Consider the following 16,878-nt stretch of genomic DNA (forward strand, 5'->3'; position numbering starts at 1 on the left):
TGCTTCTCCACCCCTCCCCCTCTTCTTCCTCTCTGTCTCTCTCTTCTCCTCCCGCAGCCGAGGCTCCACTGAGCAAAGATGGCCCGGGTGCTGGGGATGGCTCCATGGCCTCTGCCCCAGGTGCTAGAGTGGCTCTGGTCACAACAGAGCGACGCCCCGGAGGGGCAGAGCATCGGCCCCTGGTGGGCGGAGCATTGCCCCCTGGTGGGCGTGCCAGGTGGATCCCGGTCGGGTGCATGCGGGAGTCTGTCTGACTGTCTCTCCCCGTTTCTGGCTTCAGAAAAATACAGAAAAAAAAAAAAGGACATTGAAATATTAAAAAAGAATCAGTCAGAGGTGACAAATACAATATCAGAAATGAAGATCACAATGAAAGGAATTAAAAGTAGGATGGATGAAGCTGAGGATTGAATCAGCAAGTTGGAGAACAAGATGAACAAAGGCATGAAAGCAGAGCAGAAAAAAGAAAAGAGACTCAAAAAGTCTGAGGAAACTCTGAGAGAGCTCTGTGACAAAATGAAGAGAAATAACATCAGCATCATAGGGGTTCCTGAAGAAGAAGAGAAAGATCAAGGGATAGAAACTTTATTCAATCAAATCATAGCTGAAAACCTCCCTAAATTAATGCAAGGAAGGGTCTCACAAGTTCAAGAAGCACAGAGAACTCCATTAAAGAGAAACCCAAAAAGACCTACACCAAGACACATCATAATTAAAATACCAAAGCTAAGCCATAAAGAGAAAATATTAAAAGCTGCTAGAGAAAAGAAGGCTATCACCTACAAAAGAGCCCCCATAAGGATGACATCCAACTTCTCAACAGAAACACTTGAGGCAGGCCAGAAGGGAATGGCAAGAAATATTCAAAGTATTGCAGAACAAGATCCTACAACCAAGACTACTTTATCCAGCAAGGCTATCATTTAAAATTGAAGGAGAAATAAAAAGCTTCCCAGAAAAAAAAAAAAACCTCAGAGAATTCATTACAACCAAACCAATGCTGCAGGAAATGTTAAGGGACCTGTTGTAAACAGATCAAAGTGGGAAAAGAATATACCAGCCTGACCAGGTGGTGGCACAGTGGATAGAGTGTCAGACTGGGATGCCAAAGACCCATGTTCGAGACCCTGAGGTCGCCAGCTTGAGCGCGGGCTCATCTGGTTTGAGCAAAATGCTCACCAGCTTGGACCCAAGGTTGCTGGCTCGAGCAAGGGGTTACTTGATCTGCTAAAGCCCACGGTCAAGACACATATGAGAAAGCAATCAATGAACAACTAAGGTGTCACAATACGCAATGAAAAACTAATAATTGATCCTTCTCATTTCTTCGTTCCTGTCTTTCTGTCCCTGTCTATCCCTCTCTCTGACTCTTTTTGTCTCTAAAAATAAATAAATTAATTAATTAAAAGAATATAACAAAAGAGGAATACAGCTTTAAAGAATAAAATGGCAACTGACCAGGCGGTGGCGCAGTGGATAGAGTGTCGAACTGGGATGCAGAGGACCCAGGTTTGAGACCCCGAGGTCACCAGCTTGAGTGTGGGCTCATCTGGTTTGAGCAAAGCTCACCAGCTTGGACCCAAGGTCACTGGTTTGAGCAAGGGGTTATTCAGTCTGCTGAAGGCCTGCAGTCAAGGCACATATGAGAAAGCAATCAATGAACAACTAAGGTGTTGCAATGAAAAACTGATGATTGATGCTTCTCATCTCTCTGTTTCTGTCTGTCTGTCCCTATCTATCCCTGTCTCTGACTCTCTCTCTGTCCCTGTAAAATATAAATAAATAAATAAATAAATAAAATTTAAAAAAAGAATAAAATGGAAATAAACAACTACATATCAATAATAACATTAATGTAAGTAGATTAAATGATCCAATCAAAAGACATACAGTAGCTGCGTGGATAAGAAAACAGGACCTGTACATATGCTGTCTACAAGAGACACACCTTAAAACAGAAGATGCACATAGACTGAAGGTAAAAGGATGGAAAAAAACTATTTTATGCAAATAAAAATGAAAAAAAAAGTTGGGGCAGCAATACTCATATTGGACAAAATGGACTTTAAAACAAAGACTATAAGGCCCTGGCCGGTTGGCTCAGTGGTAGAGTGTCAGCCTGGTGAGCGGGAGTCCCGGGTTTGAATCCCAGCCAGGGTACACAGGAGAAGCACTCATCTGCTTCTCCATCCCTCCCCCTCTCCTTCCTCTCTGTCTCTCTCTTCCCCTCCCACAGCCGAGGCTCCATTGGAGCAAAGTTGGCCCGGGCACTGAGGATGGCTCCATGGCCTCCGTCTCAGGTGCTAGAATGGCTCTGGTCACAACAGAGCAATGCCCCAGATGGGCAGAGCATTGCCCCCTGGTGGGCATGCCGGGTGGATCCCGGTCGGGCACATGCGGGAGTCTGTCTGACTGCCTCCTCATTTCCAATCTCAGAAAAATACAAACAAAAACAAAAACAAAAAAAAACACAAAGACTATAGTAAGAGATAAAGAAAGTCACTACATAATGATAAAGGAAGCAATCCAACAAGAAGATAGAACCATCATAAATATCTACGCACCTAATATAGGAGCACCTAAATATATAAAGCAGACTTTGATGGATATAAAGGGTGAGATCAACAGCAATACTATAATAGTAGGAGATTTCAATACCCCACTAACATCACTAGATAGATCCTCAAGAAAGAAAATTAACAAAGAAACAGCAGACTTAAAGGACACACTAGATCAACTTGATTTAAGAGATATCTTTAGAACCTTTCACCCTAAGGCAGCAAAATATACATTCTTTTTAAGTGCTCATGGTACATTCTCTAATATAGACCACATGTTAGGACACAAAAGCAGTCTCAACAAATTTAAGAAGATTGAAATCATATTAAGCATTTTCTCTGATCACAATGGCATGTAACTAGAAATCAATCACAACAGAAAAACTGAAAAATACTCAAACACATGGAAACTAAATAGCATGTTATTAAATAATTAATGGGTTAATAATGAAATCAAAGAAGAAATAAAAATTCCTAGAAATAAATGATAATGAGCAAATGACAACTCAAAATTTATGGGACACAGCAAAAGCAGTCCTGAGAAGGAAGTTCATAGCACTACAGGCATTCCTTAAGAAGCTTGAAAAAGCTCAAATAAACAACCTAACCCTTCATCTAAAAGAACTAGAAAAAGAACAGCAAGTAAGGCCCAGATGTAGTAGAAGGAAGGAAATAATAAAGATCAGAGCGGAAATAAATAACATAGAGGCTAAAGAAACAATACGGGGGATCAATGAAACCAAGAGCTGGTTTTTTGAAAGTGTAAACAAGATTGATGAACCTTTAACAAGACTCACCAAGAAAAGAAAAGAGAGGATTCAAATAAATAAAATTAGAAATGAGAGAGGAGAAATAAGAACCAACACAACAGAAATACAAAATATTGTAAGAAAATACTATGAAGAACTGTATGCTAAAAATTAAACAACCTAGGTGAAATGGACAAATTACTTGAAACATATCATCTTCCAAAAATCAATCTGGATGAATCAAAAAACCTAAACAGACCGATTACAACAAAAGAGATTGAAACAGTTATCAAAAACTCCCAAAAACCAAAACTCCTGGGCCCGATGGCTTCACTGGTGAATTCTACCAAACATTCAAAGAAGAACTAACTCCCATCCTTCTCAAGCTATTTCAAAAAATTCAGAAGGAAGGAATACTTCCAAGTTCCTTTTATGAGGCAAGTATAATTCTGATTCCAAAACCAGGCAAAGACAACACAAATAAAGAAAATTATAGGCCAATATCTCTGATGAATTTAGACGCTAAAATCCTCAACAAAATATTAGCAAACCGGATCCAGCAATACATGAAAAAATTCATACGTCATGATCAAGTGGGATTTATTCTAGGGAGGCAAGGATGGTACAACATTTGTAAATCAATTAATGTGATTCACCACATAAACAAAAGGAAGGAGAAAAACCACATGATAATTCAATAGAGGCAGAAAAAGCATTTGATAAAATCCAGCACCCATTTATGATCAAAACTCTTAGCAAAGTAGGAATACAGGGAACATACCCTAACATGATAAAGGCCATCTATAACAAACCCACAGCCAACATTATAATTAATAAACAAAAATTAAAAGCAATTCCCCTAAAATCAGGAACAAGGCAGGGGTGCCCCCTTTCACCACTCTTATTCAACATAGTACTAAAAGTCCTAGCTACAGCAATCAGACAAGAAGAAGAAATAAAAGGCATCCAAATTGGAAAAGAATAAGGAAAACTATCATTATTTGCAGATGATTTGATACTCAATGTAGAAAACCCTAACGTCTCAGTCAAAAAACTACTGGACCTAATAAACGAATTCAGCAAGGTGGCAGGATATAAAATTAATACACAGAAATCAGAGGCATTTTTATACATGAACAATGAACTGTCAGAAAGACAAATTAAGGAAACAATCCCTTTCACTATTGCAACAAAAAAAATAAAGTACCTAGGAGTAAATTTAACCAAGGAGGTTAAAGACTTGTACTCAGAAAATTATAAAACATTGATAAAAGAAATCAAGGAAGACACAAACAAGTGGAGGCATATACCGTGCTCATGGTTAGAAAAAATAAACATAATTTTTTAAAATAAATTTTTATTAATGTTAATGGGGTGACATCAATAAATCAGGGTACATATATTCAAAGAAAACATGTCCAGATTATCTTGTCATTCACTTATGTTGCACACCCATCACCCAAGAGAATAAACATAATTAAAATGTCTATATTACCCAAAGCAATTTATAAATTCAATGCAATGCCAATTAAAATACCAATGACATACTTCAAAGATACAGAACAAATATTCCAAAAAATTTATATGGAACCAAAAAAGAACACAAATAGCCTCAGCAATCTTGAAAAAGAACTATAAAGTGGGAGGTATCACACTTCCTGATATCTAGTTATACTACAAGGCCATTGTACTCAAAACAGCTTGGTACTGGCATAAGAACAGACATATAGATCAGTGGAACAGAACAGAGAATCCAGAAATAAACCCACATCTTTATGGACAACTGATATTTGACAAAGGAGGTAAGAGCATACAGTGGAGTAAAGACAGTCTCTTTAACAAATGGTTTTGGGAAAACTAGACAACTACCTGCAAAAAAATGAAACTAGACCACCAACTTACACCATCACAAAAATAAACTCAAAATGGATAAAAAATTTAAATGTAAATTGTGAAACCATAAGTATCTTAGAAGAAAACTTAGGCAGTAAGCTCACCGACATCTATCACAGCAATATCTTTGCTGAATTATCTCCACAGGCAAATGAAATAAAAGACAGGATAAACAAATGGGACTATATCAAACTAAAAAGTTTTCGCACAGCTAAAGACAATATGAACAGAATTAAAAGACAAACCACACAATGGGAGAACATATTTGACAATACGTCTGATAAGGGATTAATAACCAAAATTTATAAAGAACCAGGAAGAAAACAATCCAATCAAAAAATGGGCACAAGAAATGAATAGACACTTCTCCAAAGAGGACACACAGATGGCCAATAGACAAATGAAAAAATGTTCAACATCACTAATCATTAGAGAAATGCAAATTAAAACCGCAATGAGATACCACCTCACACCAGTAAGAATGGCACTCATTGACAAAACAACACACGATAGGTGCTGGTGAGGATGTGGAGAAAGGGGAACTCTCCTGCACTGCTGGTGGGAATGCAGACTGGTGCAGCCACTGTGGAAAAACAGTATGGAGATTCCTCAAAAAATTAGAAATAGAACTGTGCTTTGACCCAGCCATCCTACTTGATAGGAATATATCCCAAGGACACCAACCATATCACTGACTGAAAGAAAGAAATGCACTCCCATGTTTATGGCAGCATTGTTCACAATAGCGAAGATGTGGAAACAGCCCATGTGCCCGTCAGTGGATTAAAAAGCAGTGGTATGTATATACAATGGAATACTATGGGGCCATGAAAAAGAAGGAAATATTACCTTTTGCAACAATATGGAGGGACCTGGAAACTATTTTGTTGAGTGAAATAAGCCAGGTAGAGAAAGAAAAATATCATATGTCCTCACTCATTTGAGGAATCCAAGGAATAATGAGAACTGAGGAACGAAATTGAGACAGAGGAGAGATCAAAGGGATCAGAGGAAAAGATGTTGAACTCAGGTAATAAAATAAGGTTTGAGCTTGCTGTAATCGTGCATTTGTTGCTGTTTCCATGAGCACCTAAATGCATAATTGAGCTTTACACAAAGGCCTAAAATAAATTTGTACGGTTTCCTGGTAAGCATATTGTTGACTATGTATTATGTCTTCTACTTTAATTTGGCTATGATTATAGGTTAATATTACAGAAAAAATAGATACTTTATAAAAAATAAATTGAATTGGAATAATCCATTGAAGGGAATAACTTCAACTAAAAAAAGAATGGGAGGATAAGAAGTATTTTGGAAGACTCATTTGAACACCAGAGATCCTGCTAGGAAGATTGAAGAAAATTCCCCATATCCCTACAGAAAAACTTCATGAAACATGCTAATAAGACACTCATTTTCTCATGCCTACCAATGGAAATATAGATGTAATGACATACCTCTTCCTCTTTTAGAATATTTCCTTGAGAAATACATTTGTCTAAATTAATTTCAAACTTTACCCCTCTCTAGAAGAAAACAAAACAAAACAAAATCTTAGTTCAGCAATCCAGTAAAAACCTTCAAATGATTCCTCCCTATCTGACATTATAGATACTTAAAAAACAAATATTCTAACATTTCAAAATAAAGCAATTCCATAAAATAGTAGGAGAAAAAATTCTGTAGGCAAATCCAGACTGCAAAATATGGACAACCCCCCCACCCCCACTAGTTTCTTAATATGAAACTGGAAGAAAATATTTATTACCTTAGCTTTATATTTTTGGTCTGGAATTTTACTTTCCTTTACATTCTGAAGTCTAATTTGTTTCAAGTCTCTTTCAATATCCTGAAAGTTTATAAAGAATTAAAATACAGCATTTAATATTGATCAAACAATTATATTTTCACACCCCCTGACATCACAGCATGATATGTTGACAATATTTAATTTCTGGATAAAAACATGCCATTAGTAATAATTCATTAAATCTTGGGGACAGTGTCCATTAACTCAAAATATTAATATACTTAACAATGGCATCACAGTGGGTACAATTCTCTAATGTAACAATGCTATCATTCCAGTCCAGTCCTGTACAACCTAGCTGAATTCAAAAATGTAATTTTGACTACAAGATTCTTTCAAAAAAAAAAAAAAAAGATTCTTTCCTTAAGAGGTTTATGATCTTAATGCGGAAGACAAGAAAAGTGTGCAGCTCATTCCAGTATAAAAGAAGGAGAGGGCTCTAAAACTTTACATGGATTTCAGAGAAAGAGTTTGGAGGTAAACTTGAAATGCTGAGCTTTCCCAGGGTTCGGTCCTGGGCCATCTGTCCCTTTTTTTTCTCAGTACAAGAGGGTCTGAGTAATCCCTATAGATTTAAAAGCCATCTTTATGCAATGACCTGAGTATCTGCAGGTTTGATCTCCCCTCCTCTCTGAGCTTCAGACTCACATATTCAACTGGCTACTTAGCATAACCTTCACTCCAATATTCATTTCAAAAATTCATATGGAGCACCCACTATCGCCAGACACTGTCCAACAGGCTAGTGCAGTGAATGTGACCAAAAAGTCCCTGCTGATACAGAACTTACTGGAGTAAGTAAGATAGGGTAATGCATGAATTAAGAAAGTAACAACATTATTTCAGAAAGTGTTAAACGTGCTAAAGGAAATAAAATAGGGTAATAGTGTTGAGTAGGGGATGAGAGTAATGCAGGAAAAGAGTATTTGGTCTTTGCTTTAAGCCCTGGAAATGATGTTGGGTCTTCACAGGTGATGGTCTGGGAACAGTGTGTTCCATCAGAGGGAGCAGCAGGGCAAAGGCCTCAAAGCAGGTATGCAATCTCAGGCATTCTCTAATCAACATGTCCAAAGGGAATTCTCAATTACCCGCCACCACAAGCTCACTCCCCACTCTCTTCCTCATCTTCAGAAATAGTACTATCCCTTTCAAGCCAGAAATTTATGACTCTCCTCAGTGTATGTGTATATATATTTTTTTCCTTTTCTCTTTTCTAAGTGAGAGGAAGGGAGATAGACCCCTGCATGTGCCCTGACCATGATCCACCCAGCAACCCCCGTCTGGGGCCATGCTCACAACTGAGCTATTTTTAGCGCCTAAGGTAGAGGCTGCATGGAGCCATCCTCAGTGCCCAGGGCCAATGCACTAGAACCAATTGAGCAATGGCTGCAGGAGGGAAAGAGAGAGAGAGAGGGAGAGAGAAGGGGAGGAGAAGTGGAGAAGCAGATGGGTGCTTCTCCTGTGTGCCATGACCGGGAATTGAACCCTGGACACCCACATGCTGGGGCCAATGCTTTACCACTGAGCCAACCGGCCAGGGACATTGTGTTGTATTTTCAAGGCTCTCTTCTCTCCATCATTGTACAGTAGGCCTCTATCATCTCTCCCTTAGAATCAACTACTGCTTCATCTGAATCACGAGGGTGTTTGTATATACTTCACATGAAGCATGTATCCATTTGAATAACTTTGGCTTGCTTGTCCTGCAACCTTGATAAGGATATTATTCTGCCTTGAAATTTTATGAACTCTGAAACAGGACTGTGACTTTGAATCTTACTTATATTTGTTAAGTTGGCTGTCTAACATGAATGTGTAATCTGGTTGTCTCAATTATACAAGTATCATACTGGTTTATTTTTCTTATAGTACACCTAAGAACCCTAAGTCCCATCAACCTCACTGGGTGCAAATTCAACCCCAGTCCACTTTAGATCCCTCGGGCATCATGTGAAGGTCCCGAAGTCTTCCACAAAGGGAGGCCTTTCAGCCTTCACTCAACCCTGGTTCCTCTCACCTGCCCTTACCCAAGCCCTGAGGCCCCTTGAAGATAAAAGACCTTCCACAGGATTCTGCAGCATTATGAGGGTTAAGAACCATCAGACTAGGGAAAGCTCCCTGGGAAACATGTAAACATCTAACAATGCCATCACCTGCACAGGTGCTTCTTCCTCAGGTGTCTCTTGGTGGACGGTCAGGTTACTCCTCTTCACCAGATAGGTTTTATGACTTACTATTGAGTCTTCCTTTAACACAAATTATAAACAGTCAACATGATCGATTCTGTGTCCGTTCTGAAGACCACATAATGGACTTCGGCCAGGGTTTGAATGAGATCTAGAGAGGAAATGTTTCCACCTGCTCTCCCAGGGACGAACACTGGTGGTGGCTGAGCAGAGCCCTCTTTAGGCCTCCTTTTCCCTACAGCTGCCCTGGAGTTCCCCAATTCCCCAAGCAGATATTTCACAGTCTCTCTGGAAATGTCCTGGACTCAGATTTCCCATCGCAGGCCTACTTTAAAAATAAAGCTGACAATGGCACGAGACTCCTGGCCATTACTCAAGCCTCTCTGCTCTGAAGAGAACCACCTCCACCCCGCCCCTCCCAGCACATCCAGTCCTCCATTCGAACTGAATCTTTACCTGGTTCTTTCCTCTTCCTTGGCTCTGACTCTCTGACCTCTATTCCTTCTCACATCCAGTTTAGGCTCCACCTTTCTCCTTCCACATGAACCTTCATCCTGCTCATCCTTATTCCTATGCACTTGCAGAGCTTAGCTATATTTAGTATTATTCGAAAACTGCTTTATACCTGTGTGTCATCTCTTCTCAACTATCTATGAGTAGAAAAGCATATACTGGAAATAGTAGAGGTTTTAGAGTCTGGTATTTATTTCATCTGCCTTGTGTGGATGAGTTTCTTAGCTTCTCTGTAAAGGGAGAAAATCAGATAAAGCACGTGAAGCCCCAGTACAGATAGCTGAATTGTACCACATGTCTATGTCACCTGTATGGACACATCTCTAGGCACTCAGGGTGGGGAGGAGGGGAGAGAGAGAAAGATCCATTTCAGCAGGCGGAGAGTCTGCTCAGTGAGTGTGCGGCTCAAGCGCAGGTGAGATGGGAGCCCAGCTGTGTCCTGTCCAATCTCAGAGCCCACAGGCCTCGCACAGGAGGAGCTTTCCAGGGCACAGAGGGTTTTGCTAGTATTTATATTTAAATATCATGTGCGTTTTATATAATGTGGTCTTCAAACACAGGTCAGCTATCTCATCAGAAATTCAACTGAAAAAGCAGTAATCTAAAATAGAGAAGAATGAGTTTCCAATATAATGCCTTTAAGGGATTTTCAAGAACCATCTTAGCTGTACTCAAATATTGCCTTATATGAAATTTAGACCCTTACACTTGCATGTGAGACTACTCCAATAGGTAAATTCAGTAAATGCTGGTCTTTTTTCCCACTTCATGGCGTGACTTCACTTAAGGCATCTAGTCCAGTTCTGGGGCAGCATAGCTGCTCAGCCAACAGCTATTGACTGATTCATGAGAAAGACAAGCAACAAGCGTTTTTCCTAATCACCATTCCTAACTGAGAGTGGCAGATACCCTCATCATCTGTGTAGCCTCAGGTAGACTACAACAAAGTGAAGCTTCAATTAGATCTGACAGCTTTCTTATTAAAAAAAAAGAGTTTGTATGATAAAAAGTTATCTTTTCTATGAGATCATTACTTTTAATGCCTGCTCCATTTAGTCAGCTCTAAATCAATAATACTATGTTTCATTTAGGTGGATGAATTGATTTACCTCCAGTTCCTTCCCCATCTTCTCTCTAATTTCCTTCATGTCACTGTGATACTGCTGGCGTATTTCCTCTAACTGCCTCCAATATTCCTGGAAAGCAATCCCAAGCCAAAAATGTTTAATGTCTGTGAAGAACTTAACAAAATAGTCTCTTTACAGCCTACAGTGTTTAAATGTGTGATATATGATCAGAATGAGAAAACTGCTGTCCCTAAAGATAATCCACCTTATGCTTTGATTATGGTAACTCACACCCTGTAAAACAGTGGCCTGGGGTAATCCCACTTTTACATATGATCTTAAATGAGTTTGTGACATACAATTATTTTATATATTCTACTTTTATATATGAACCTGTTACAGGTAGAATTTTCTCTCCTCAGAAAAGACTTATGGGAGTCCTAATGCCTAGTACTTCAGAATGTGACCTTATTTGGAAAGCATCATTGCAGACGTAATTAGCTAAGATGTGGTCACACTGGAGTAGAGTGGGCCCCTAATCCAGTATGGCTGGTGTCCTTTTAAGATGATGGCCATGTGAAGACAAGCACACAGGGAGAATGCCATGAGACAATGGCAGAGAACAGCGACCTGCAGCTATTGCTGGTAAACCACCAGAAACTAGCAGGGCTCAGAAGGGTTCCCCGATAGGTTTCTGAGGGCACACGGCCCTGCCAACACCTTGATTTTGGACTTCTAGCCTCCAGAACTGTGAGATAACAAACTTCTGCTGTTTTTAAGCACCCATTTTCTGTACTTTAAGGCAGCCCTAGGTAACTAAGACAAATTTCACAACTGTTAACAATGGCAATTATTTAATGAATCCAAAGTAAAAAGCCTTACAAACTATGTTGCATTCTCTGAGAAGAGAAGATATATATGTCTGTATCACCTACAGCCCCAGTATGGTGCTTCACACAAGCACATCCAACAAGGATTTGTGCAGCAGGCTCTCTCAGGCATGTACTGCAGACATTAAAAGTAATATCCTATTATAGTACAAAAGACCGCAATGTAACAGCCTATTTTTAACCTGTTCCTTCATTTTGTTTCTCCTGAGCAGCAGCTCCTGGAGTCTGGGTTCTTCTCCATAACTTCTTAGCTCTTGTCTCTTGTGATTTGGCTCAGCAGAAGGTGGACGAAGACCCTATTGTTTCAATGAAATAATTTATAAAATGTACTTGCATTTGGGAAACATATTTCGATCTGACTTTGAACTTTTCCTTCAAACAAGAATTATATCACCAATTAAATTCAGTATTTTGGAAGGTTTTTAGAGTGAGCAGTAAAATATTCTTAAGAGCAAAACTTTAAAAATTAAAGAAAATTCATAAAAATATTTGTGCTGTTTACCCAAAACAATCGATACTTTATGCTAACACATGAGACACCTGGATTCATTTTCTGAACTGGCAAACTGCAATTGTTAAATTAAAATTCAGTAAAAGTTGAGCAACCCCTGGAGAATGAGATTAGGTTAGGGGAATAGAACTGGAGCTTTTTAGCAGTTCAAAATAAGAGCGATACAAATAGGATGCCTTTCTAGCCCCCCTCAGCCCCAAAACTTTGCCACCATAGTTAACAGTAAAGGTTAACTTTTATTTCAAATAATAAACAATAGTTACTTTTTTTAAATGCGTAGAATTCTAATAGAATAGGATCAAAGAATTGCAGCACTAAAGGGGAACTTGAAGCTCATCTATCCTAAAACTGTCATTTATAGAACAGGAAATTGAGGCTCAGAGAGGTTGCATGGCTTACCTAAAGTCACACAGCAAGTGATAGAGCCAGGGAGAAACCAGGATTTCCCAATTCAAACCTATACCCATTATTCTTCTTTAAGCTCTTAAAAACTGAGGAAGGTGGAGGGGTAGTCTTATTCCTCTATATGGAATGAACTTTGACTTAGTATCCATGAATAGTTGTGAACAGAGACACTATTAGGAAATTGCTGACTGCCTCTCATATATAATATTTTACTCACCAATTGCTTTTCTACTTTCAACTTATACTGTTGAGCTTCAAATTTCCTCTGAAGGTATTCTGCAGGCCTTAGGAAATAAAAATGTTTGACTTGAGTAAAAATTTTAACTATTCTTAGTCACCAATTTGACAAGTGGAATTTAAGCTTAAGAATGAGATGCACAATTCACCTGTGACTTGAAGTTCTGAGTTCAAGAAGTAGCTCAAAGTTTCAAAATATACACACTAGAAAAGATCTTTTGGAATCCAGAAGAAAAGAAGATAAAGAGAATAGTACCAGTTGGGGATGCAGGAGAGAATGAAACAGAAAAATATTCTGATCCAGGAAGGACTCAGTCCTTCCACAGTCGATAAAAATTGGAGCGAATAAACAAACGCGTATCAGGATCTTCCCCGTCCTCTGGGCAGGTCTCTAATCTACAGCCTTGTAACCCTGATTCGACTGATGGTTGCTAACCTGTTTCTTGTCACCCTGATTTGACTGATGGTTGCTAACCTGTTTCCTGTCACCCTGATTAGGCTGATGGTTGCTAACCTGTTTCCTGTCACCCTGATTCGACTGATGGTTGCTAACCTGTTTCCTGTCACCCTGATTAGGCTGATGGTTGCTAACCTGTTTTCTGTCACCCTGATTCGGCTGATGGTTGCTAACCTTTTTCCTGTTACCCTGATTTGGCTGATGGTTGCTAACCTGTTTCCTGTCACCCTGATTCGACTGATGGTTGCTAACCTGTTTCCTGTCACCCTGATTCGACTGATGGTTGCTAACCTGTTTCCTGTCACCCTGATTCGACTGATGGTTGCTAACCTGTTTCTTGTCACCCTGATTCGACTGATGGTTGCTAACCTGTTTCCTGTCACCCTGATTCGACTGATGGTTGCTAACCTGTTTCTTGTCACCCTGATTCAGCTGATGGTTGCTAACCTTTTTCCTGTCACCCTGATTCGACTGATGGTTGCTAACCTGTTTCCTGTCACCCTGATTCGACAGATGGTTGCTACTGAGAGCAGCACAGTGACCCATCACTTTACCTCTACTCCTTATGCTGGCACACAAATGTGTAATGAATTAAAAAAATAAAAAGAATGAGGCTTTAGCTGTCTCTCACAACATTTAAGGTATTTTCCCAGTTAAATTCTGGTCAAACCATTTTTAGTTTTATATCTATGTTCTCTACATATTTATCTTTTTTTTGAAGAATTTCTTGCTAAGAATTTCTGTAATTCTTGATTGCTAGATAAAAACTACTACATTTTGGATCACAGTATGAACTATATGATAAAATTCGTTGGAATACCAGTAAGTTCTAGGGCTCCAGAGAGAGAACAGTCATTTCAGAAATAACTCCTTTAGGAACATCGTGGTGATCAGGCCCCAGTGTAGGAAGAGTCAAGGTAATAAGTTGGTCCTTTAGAAATAGGATGAAATGACAGCTGGTTAAGGTCTCTGGGCCTTTGTTCCTCATATATAAAATGTACGCAATTCTATCTCATTGAGGCTGATATGAAAACGAGAGGAGATTAGGTCTGTTCAAGTGCCTGGCTAATGTCTGAAACAGAGTACTGGAATCAAAGGAGGCTAACCTGTAGGTTCAGCTCTCTCAGAAACCTAAGCGGTGTGCATAACAATATCTCCATGAGAAAACTAGTCAGTCACCCAAGGGCTGTCCAAAATAGATTCTCTATATCCTTCTGTCTCTGTCTGTCTCACACACACACACATGCACATACACACACAGACCTCACCCCTAGACTGATTCCTCTTCCTCCAGACAAGTGTATCAACACTTGATTCCCATGGAATCAGAGCTCAGATGGAAAGAAAGCTGGGGATGGAGGCCTGGAAGGACAAGGAGAAGGGGTTGCCAGTCGAGTCATCCAACAGGCATCCTGGGATACTGTAGAATAAGGCCTAGACTGGGCAGCGGCATTCAGGGAAGAGAAGGACCTTCCTAACATGCTATGTGCAAGTTTGGGAGATAAAATCATCTATACTCAAAATAGCTAATAGTTTGACAGCTCTCACATCTAGACGAAGTGGAAGATATTTTCCCAGTGGTTGAGAAAGAGCAAGGGAATTTCGTAGCTTCAACTAACTAAAATGCATATCACTCATTCATTAAGTCCTATATGAATATTGTAATTCAAACTAGTAAAAAATACAACTTTTGATGATCATGGAGGTAATTAAAAATGTGTTATGAAGATGAATAAAACTATAACAGCATTCAATATCTTTTTTTTTTTTTTGTATTTTTCTGAAGCTAGAAACGGGGAGAGACAGTCAGACTCCTGCATGCGCCCGACCGGGATCCACCTGGCACGCCCACCAGTGGCGACCTGCCCACCAGGGGGCGATGCTCTGCCCCTCTGGGGCGTCGCTCTGCCGCGACCAGAGCCACTCTAGCGCCTGGGGCAGAGACCAAGGAGCCATCCCCAGCGCCCGGGCCATCCCTGCTCCAATGGAGCCTCAGCTGTGGGAGGGGAAGAGAGAGACAGAGAGGAAGGAGGGGGTGGGGGTGGAGAAGCAAATGGGCGCTTCTCCTGTGTGCCCTGGCCAGGAATCGAACCCGGGTCCCCCGCACGCCAGGTCGACGCTCTACCGCTGAGCCAACTGGCCAGGGCCAGCATTCACTATCTTTAAAAATAAAACATCTGGCCTGACCAGGTGGTGACGCAATGGATAGAGCATCAGACTGGGATGTGGAGAACCCAGGTTTGAAACCCTGAGGTCACCAACTTGAGCACAGGTTCATCAGGCTTGAGCACGAGCTCACTAGCTTGAGTGCAAGGTAGTTGGCTTGAGTATGGGATCATAGACATGACCCCATGGTTGCTGGCTTGAACCCAAAGGTCACTGGTTTGAATCCCAAGGTAGTTGGCTTGAACCCAAGGTCGCTGGCTTGAGCAAGGGGTCACTCACCCTGCTGTAGCTCCCCCAGTCAAGGCACATATAAGAAAGCAATCAATGAGCAACTAAGGAGCCGCAAAAAAAAAACACTAATGCTTCTCATCTCTCTTCCTTTCTGTCTGTCTGTCCTTATCTGTCCCTCTCTCTGTCTCTCTCTCTGTCTCTGTCACAAAAGCAAAATAATAATAAAATAAATGTCTGCCTGACCTGTGCTGGTGCAGTGGATAGAGCGTCAACCTGGAATGCTGAGGTCACCGGTTCAAAACCCCAGGCTTGCCTGGACAAGGCACATACAAGAAGCAGCTTCTACGAATTGATGCTTCTTGCTCCTCCTCTCTTTCTCTCCCTCTCTCTCCTTCTCTCTCTCTCTCTCTCTCTCTCTCTAAAATCAACAAATAAAATCTTAAAAGTAAAAATAAAACACCTACTTTTCTCACAACTACTCTTTTCATTAGCTATCTGATGGGCTCACCATCACAGTCTCTCATATTTTTCACCATTCATCTAAAATTTCAACAATGATTAATAACCACAGTCACCAAATGTCACCAAATGCCCACCCCTGAGAGAAAAATATGTGATGACAACAACATTTAAAAAAAATAATTCTCAGACTTAGGTCTTCAGGACTATGAATGGGTGTCAATTATTCTGAACACAGGCATACTGACACTGGTGTAAAATAAACAATGGAAAATATTGTAGATATGCAGGAATTTGTAATGGAGTAAATTTTTTGAAAGTCTCCCATAAGAGCAGTTTAAGTTTTCTTTTTAATACAACCATATTCTGAAAAATCCCAACAATATAAATGCTGAATAAAATATATTTCACTTTCCAATATATCTCAAATGATAATTTAGTTGTAATTCAATTATTAGTGATGAATATTAATAAGCTTTTTGGAAAATGATACATATACAACTATCTTCATGAGTCCCATGCAGTGGAATTGACTCTAAAGAAGGAAAAATCGTCGGCCTAGCGTGCGGAGGACCCGGGTTCGATTCCCGGCCAGGGCACACAGGAGAAGCGCCCATTTGCTTCTCCACCCCTCCACCGCGCTTTCCTCTCTGTCTCTCTCTTCCCCTCCTGCAGCCAAGGCTCCATTGGAGCAAAGATGGCCCGGGCGCTGGGGATGGCTCTGTGGCCTCTGCCTCAGGCGC

At 40.2% G+C, this 16,878-nt stretch overlaps 1 protein-coding gene across 1 annotated transcript in view; it reads right to left on the minus strand.

Moving 5' to 3' along the window:
- NEK5 (NIMA related kinase 5) overlaps nucleotides 1-16,878 on the minus strand; it is an 80,535-nt gene that overhangs the window by 21,250 nt on the left and 42,407 nt on the right. Inside the window, exons 13-18 of the mRNA XM_066383728.1 lie at nucleotides 12,803-12,869; nucleotides 11,852-11,965; nucleotides 10,822-10,908; nucleotides 9,167-9,259; nucleotides 6,972-7,052; nucleotides 6,661-6,729 (exon numbers count right to left, since the gene is read on the minus strand). Coding sequence (XP_066239825.1) covers nucleotides 6,661-6,729; nucleotides 6,972-7,052; nucleotides 9,167-9,259; nucleotides 10,822-10,908; nucleotides 11,852-11,965; nucleotides 12,803-12,869 — 511 coding nt within the window. The remainder of the gene's footprint in view (nucleotides 1-6,660; nucleotides 6,730-6,971; nucleotides 7,053-9,166; nucleotides 9,260-10,821; nucleotides 10,909-11,851; nucleotides 11,966-12,802; nucleotides 12,870-16,878) is intronic.

Source organism: Saccopteryx leptura, chromosome 4 (assembly GCF_036850995.1).
Source record: "Saccopteryx leptura isolate mSacLep1 chromosome 4, mSacLep1_pri_phased_curated, whole genome shotgun sequence".
Taxonomy (NCBI): domain Eukaryota; kingdom Metazoa; phylum Chordata; class Mammalia; order Chiroptera; family Emballonuridae; genus Saccopteryx; species Saccopteryx leptura.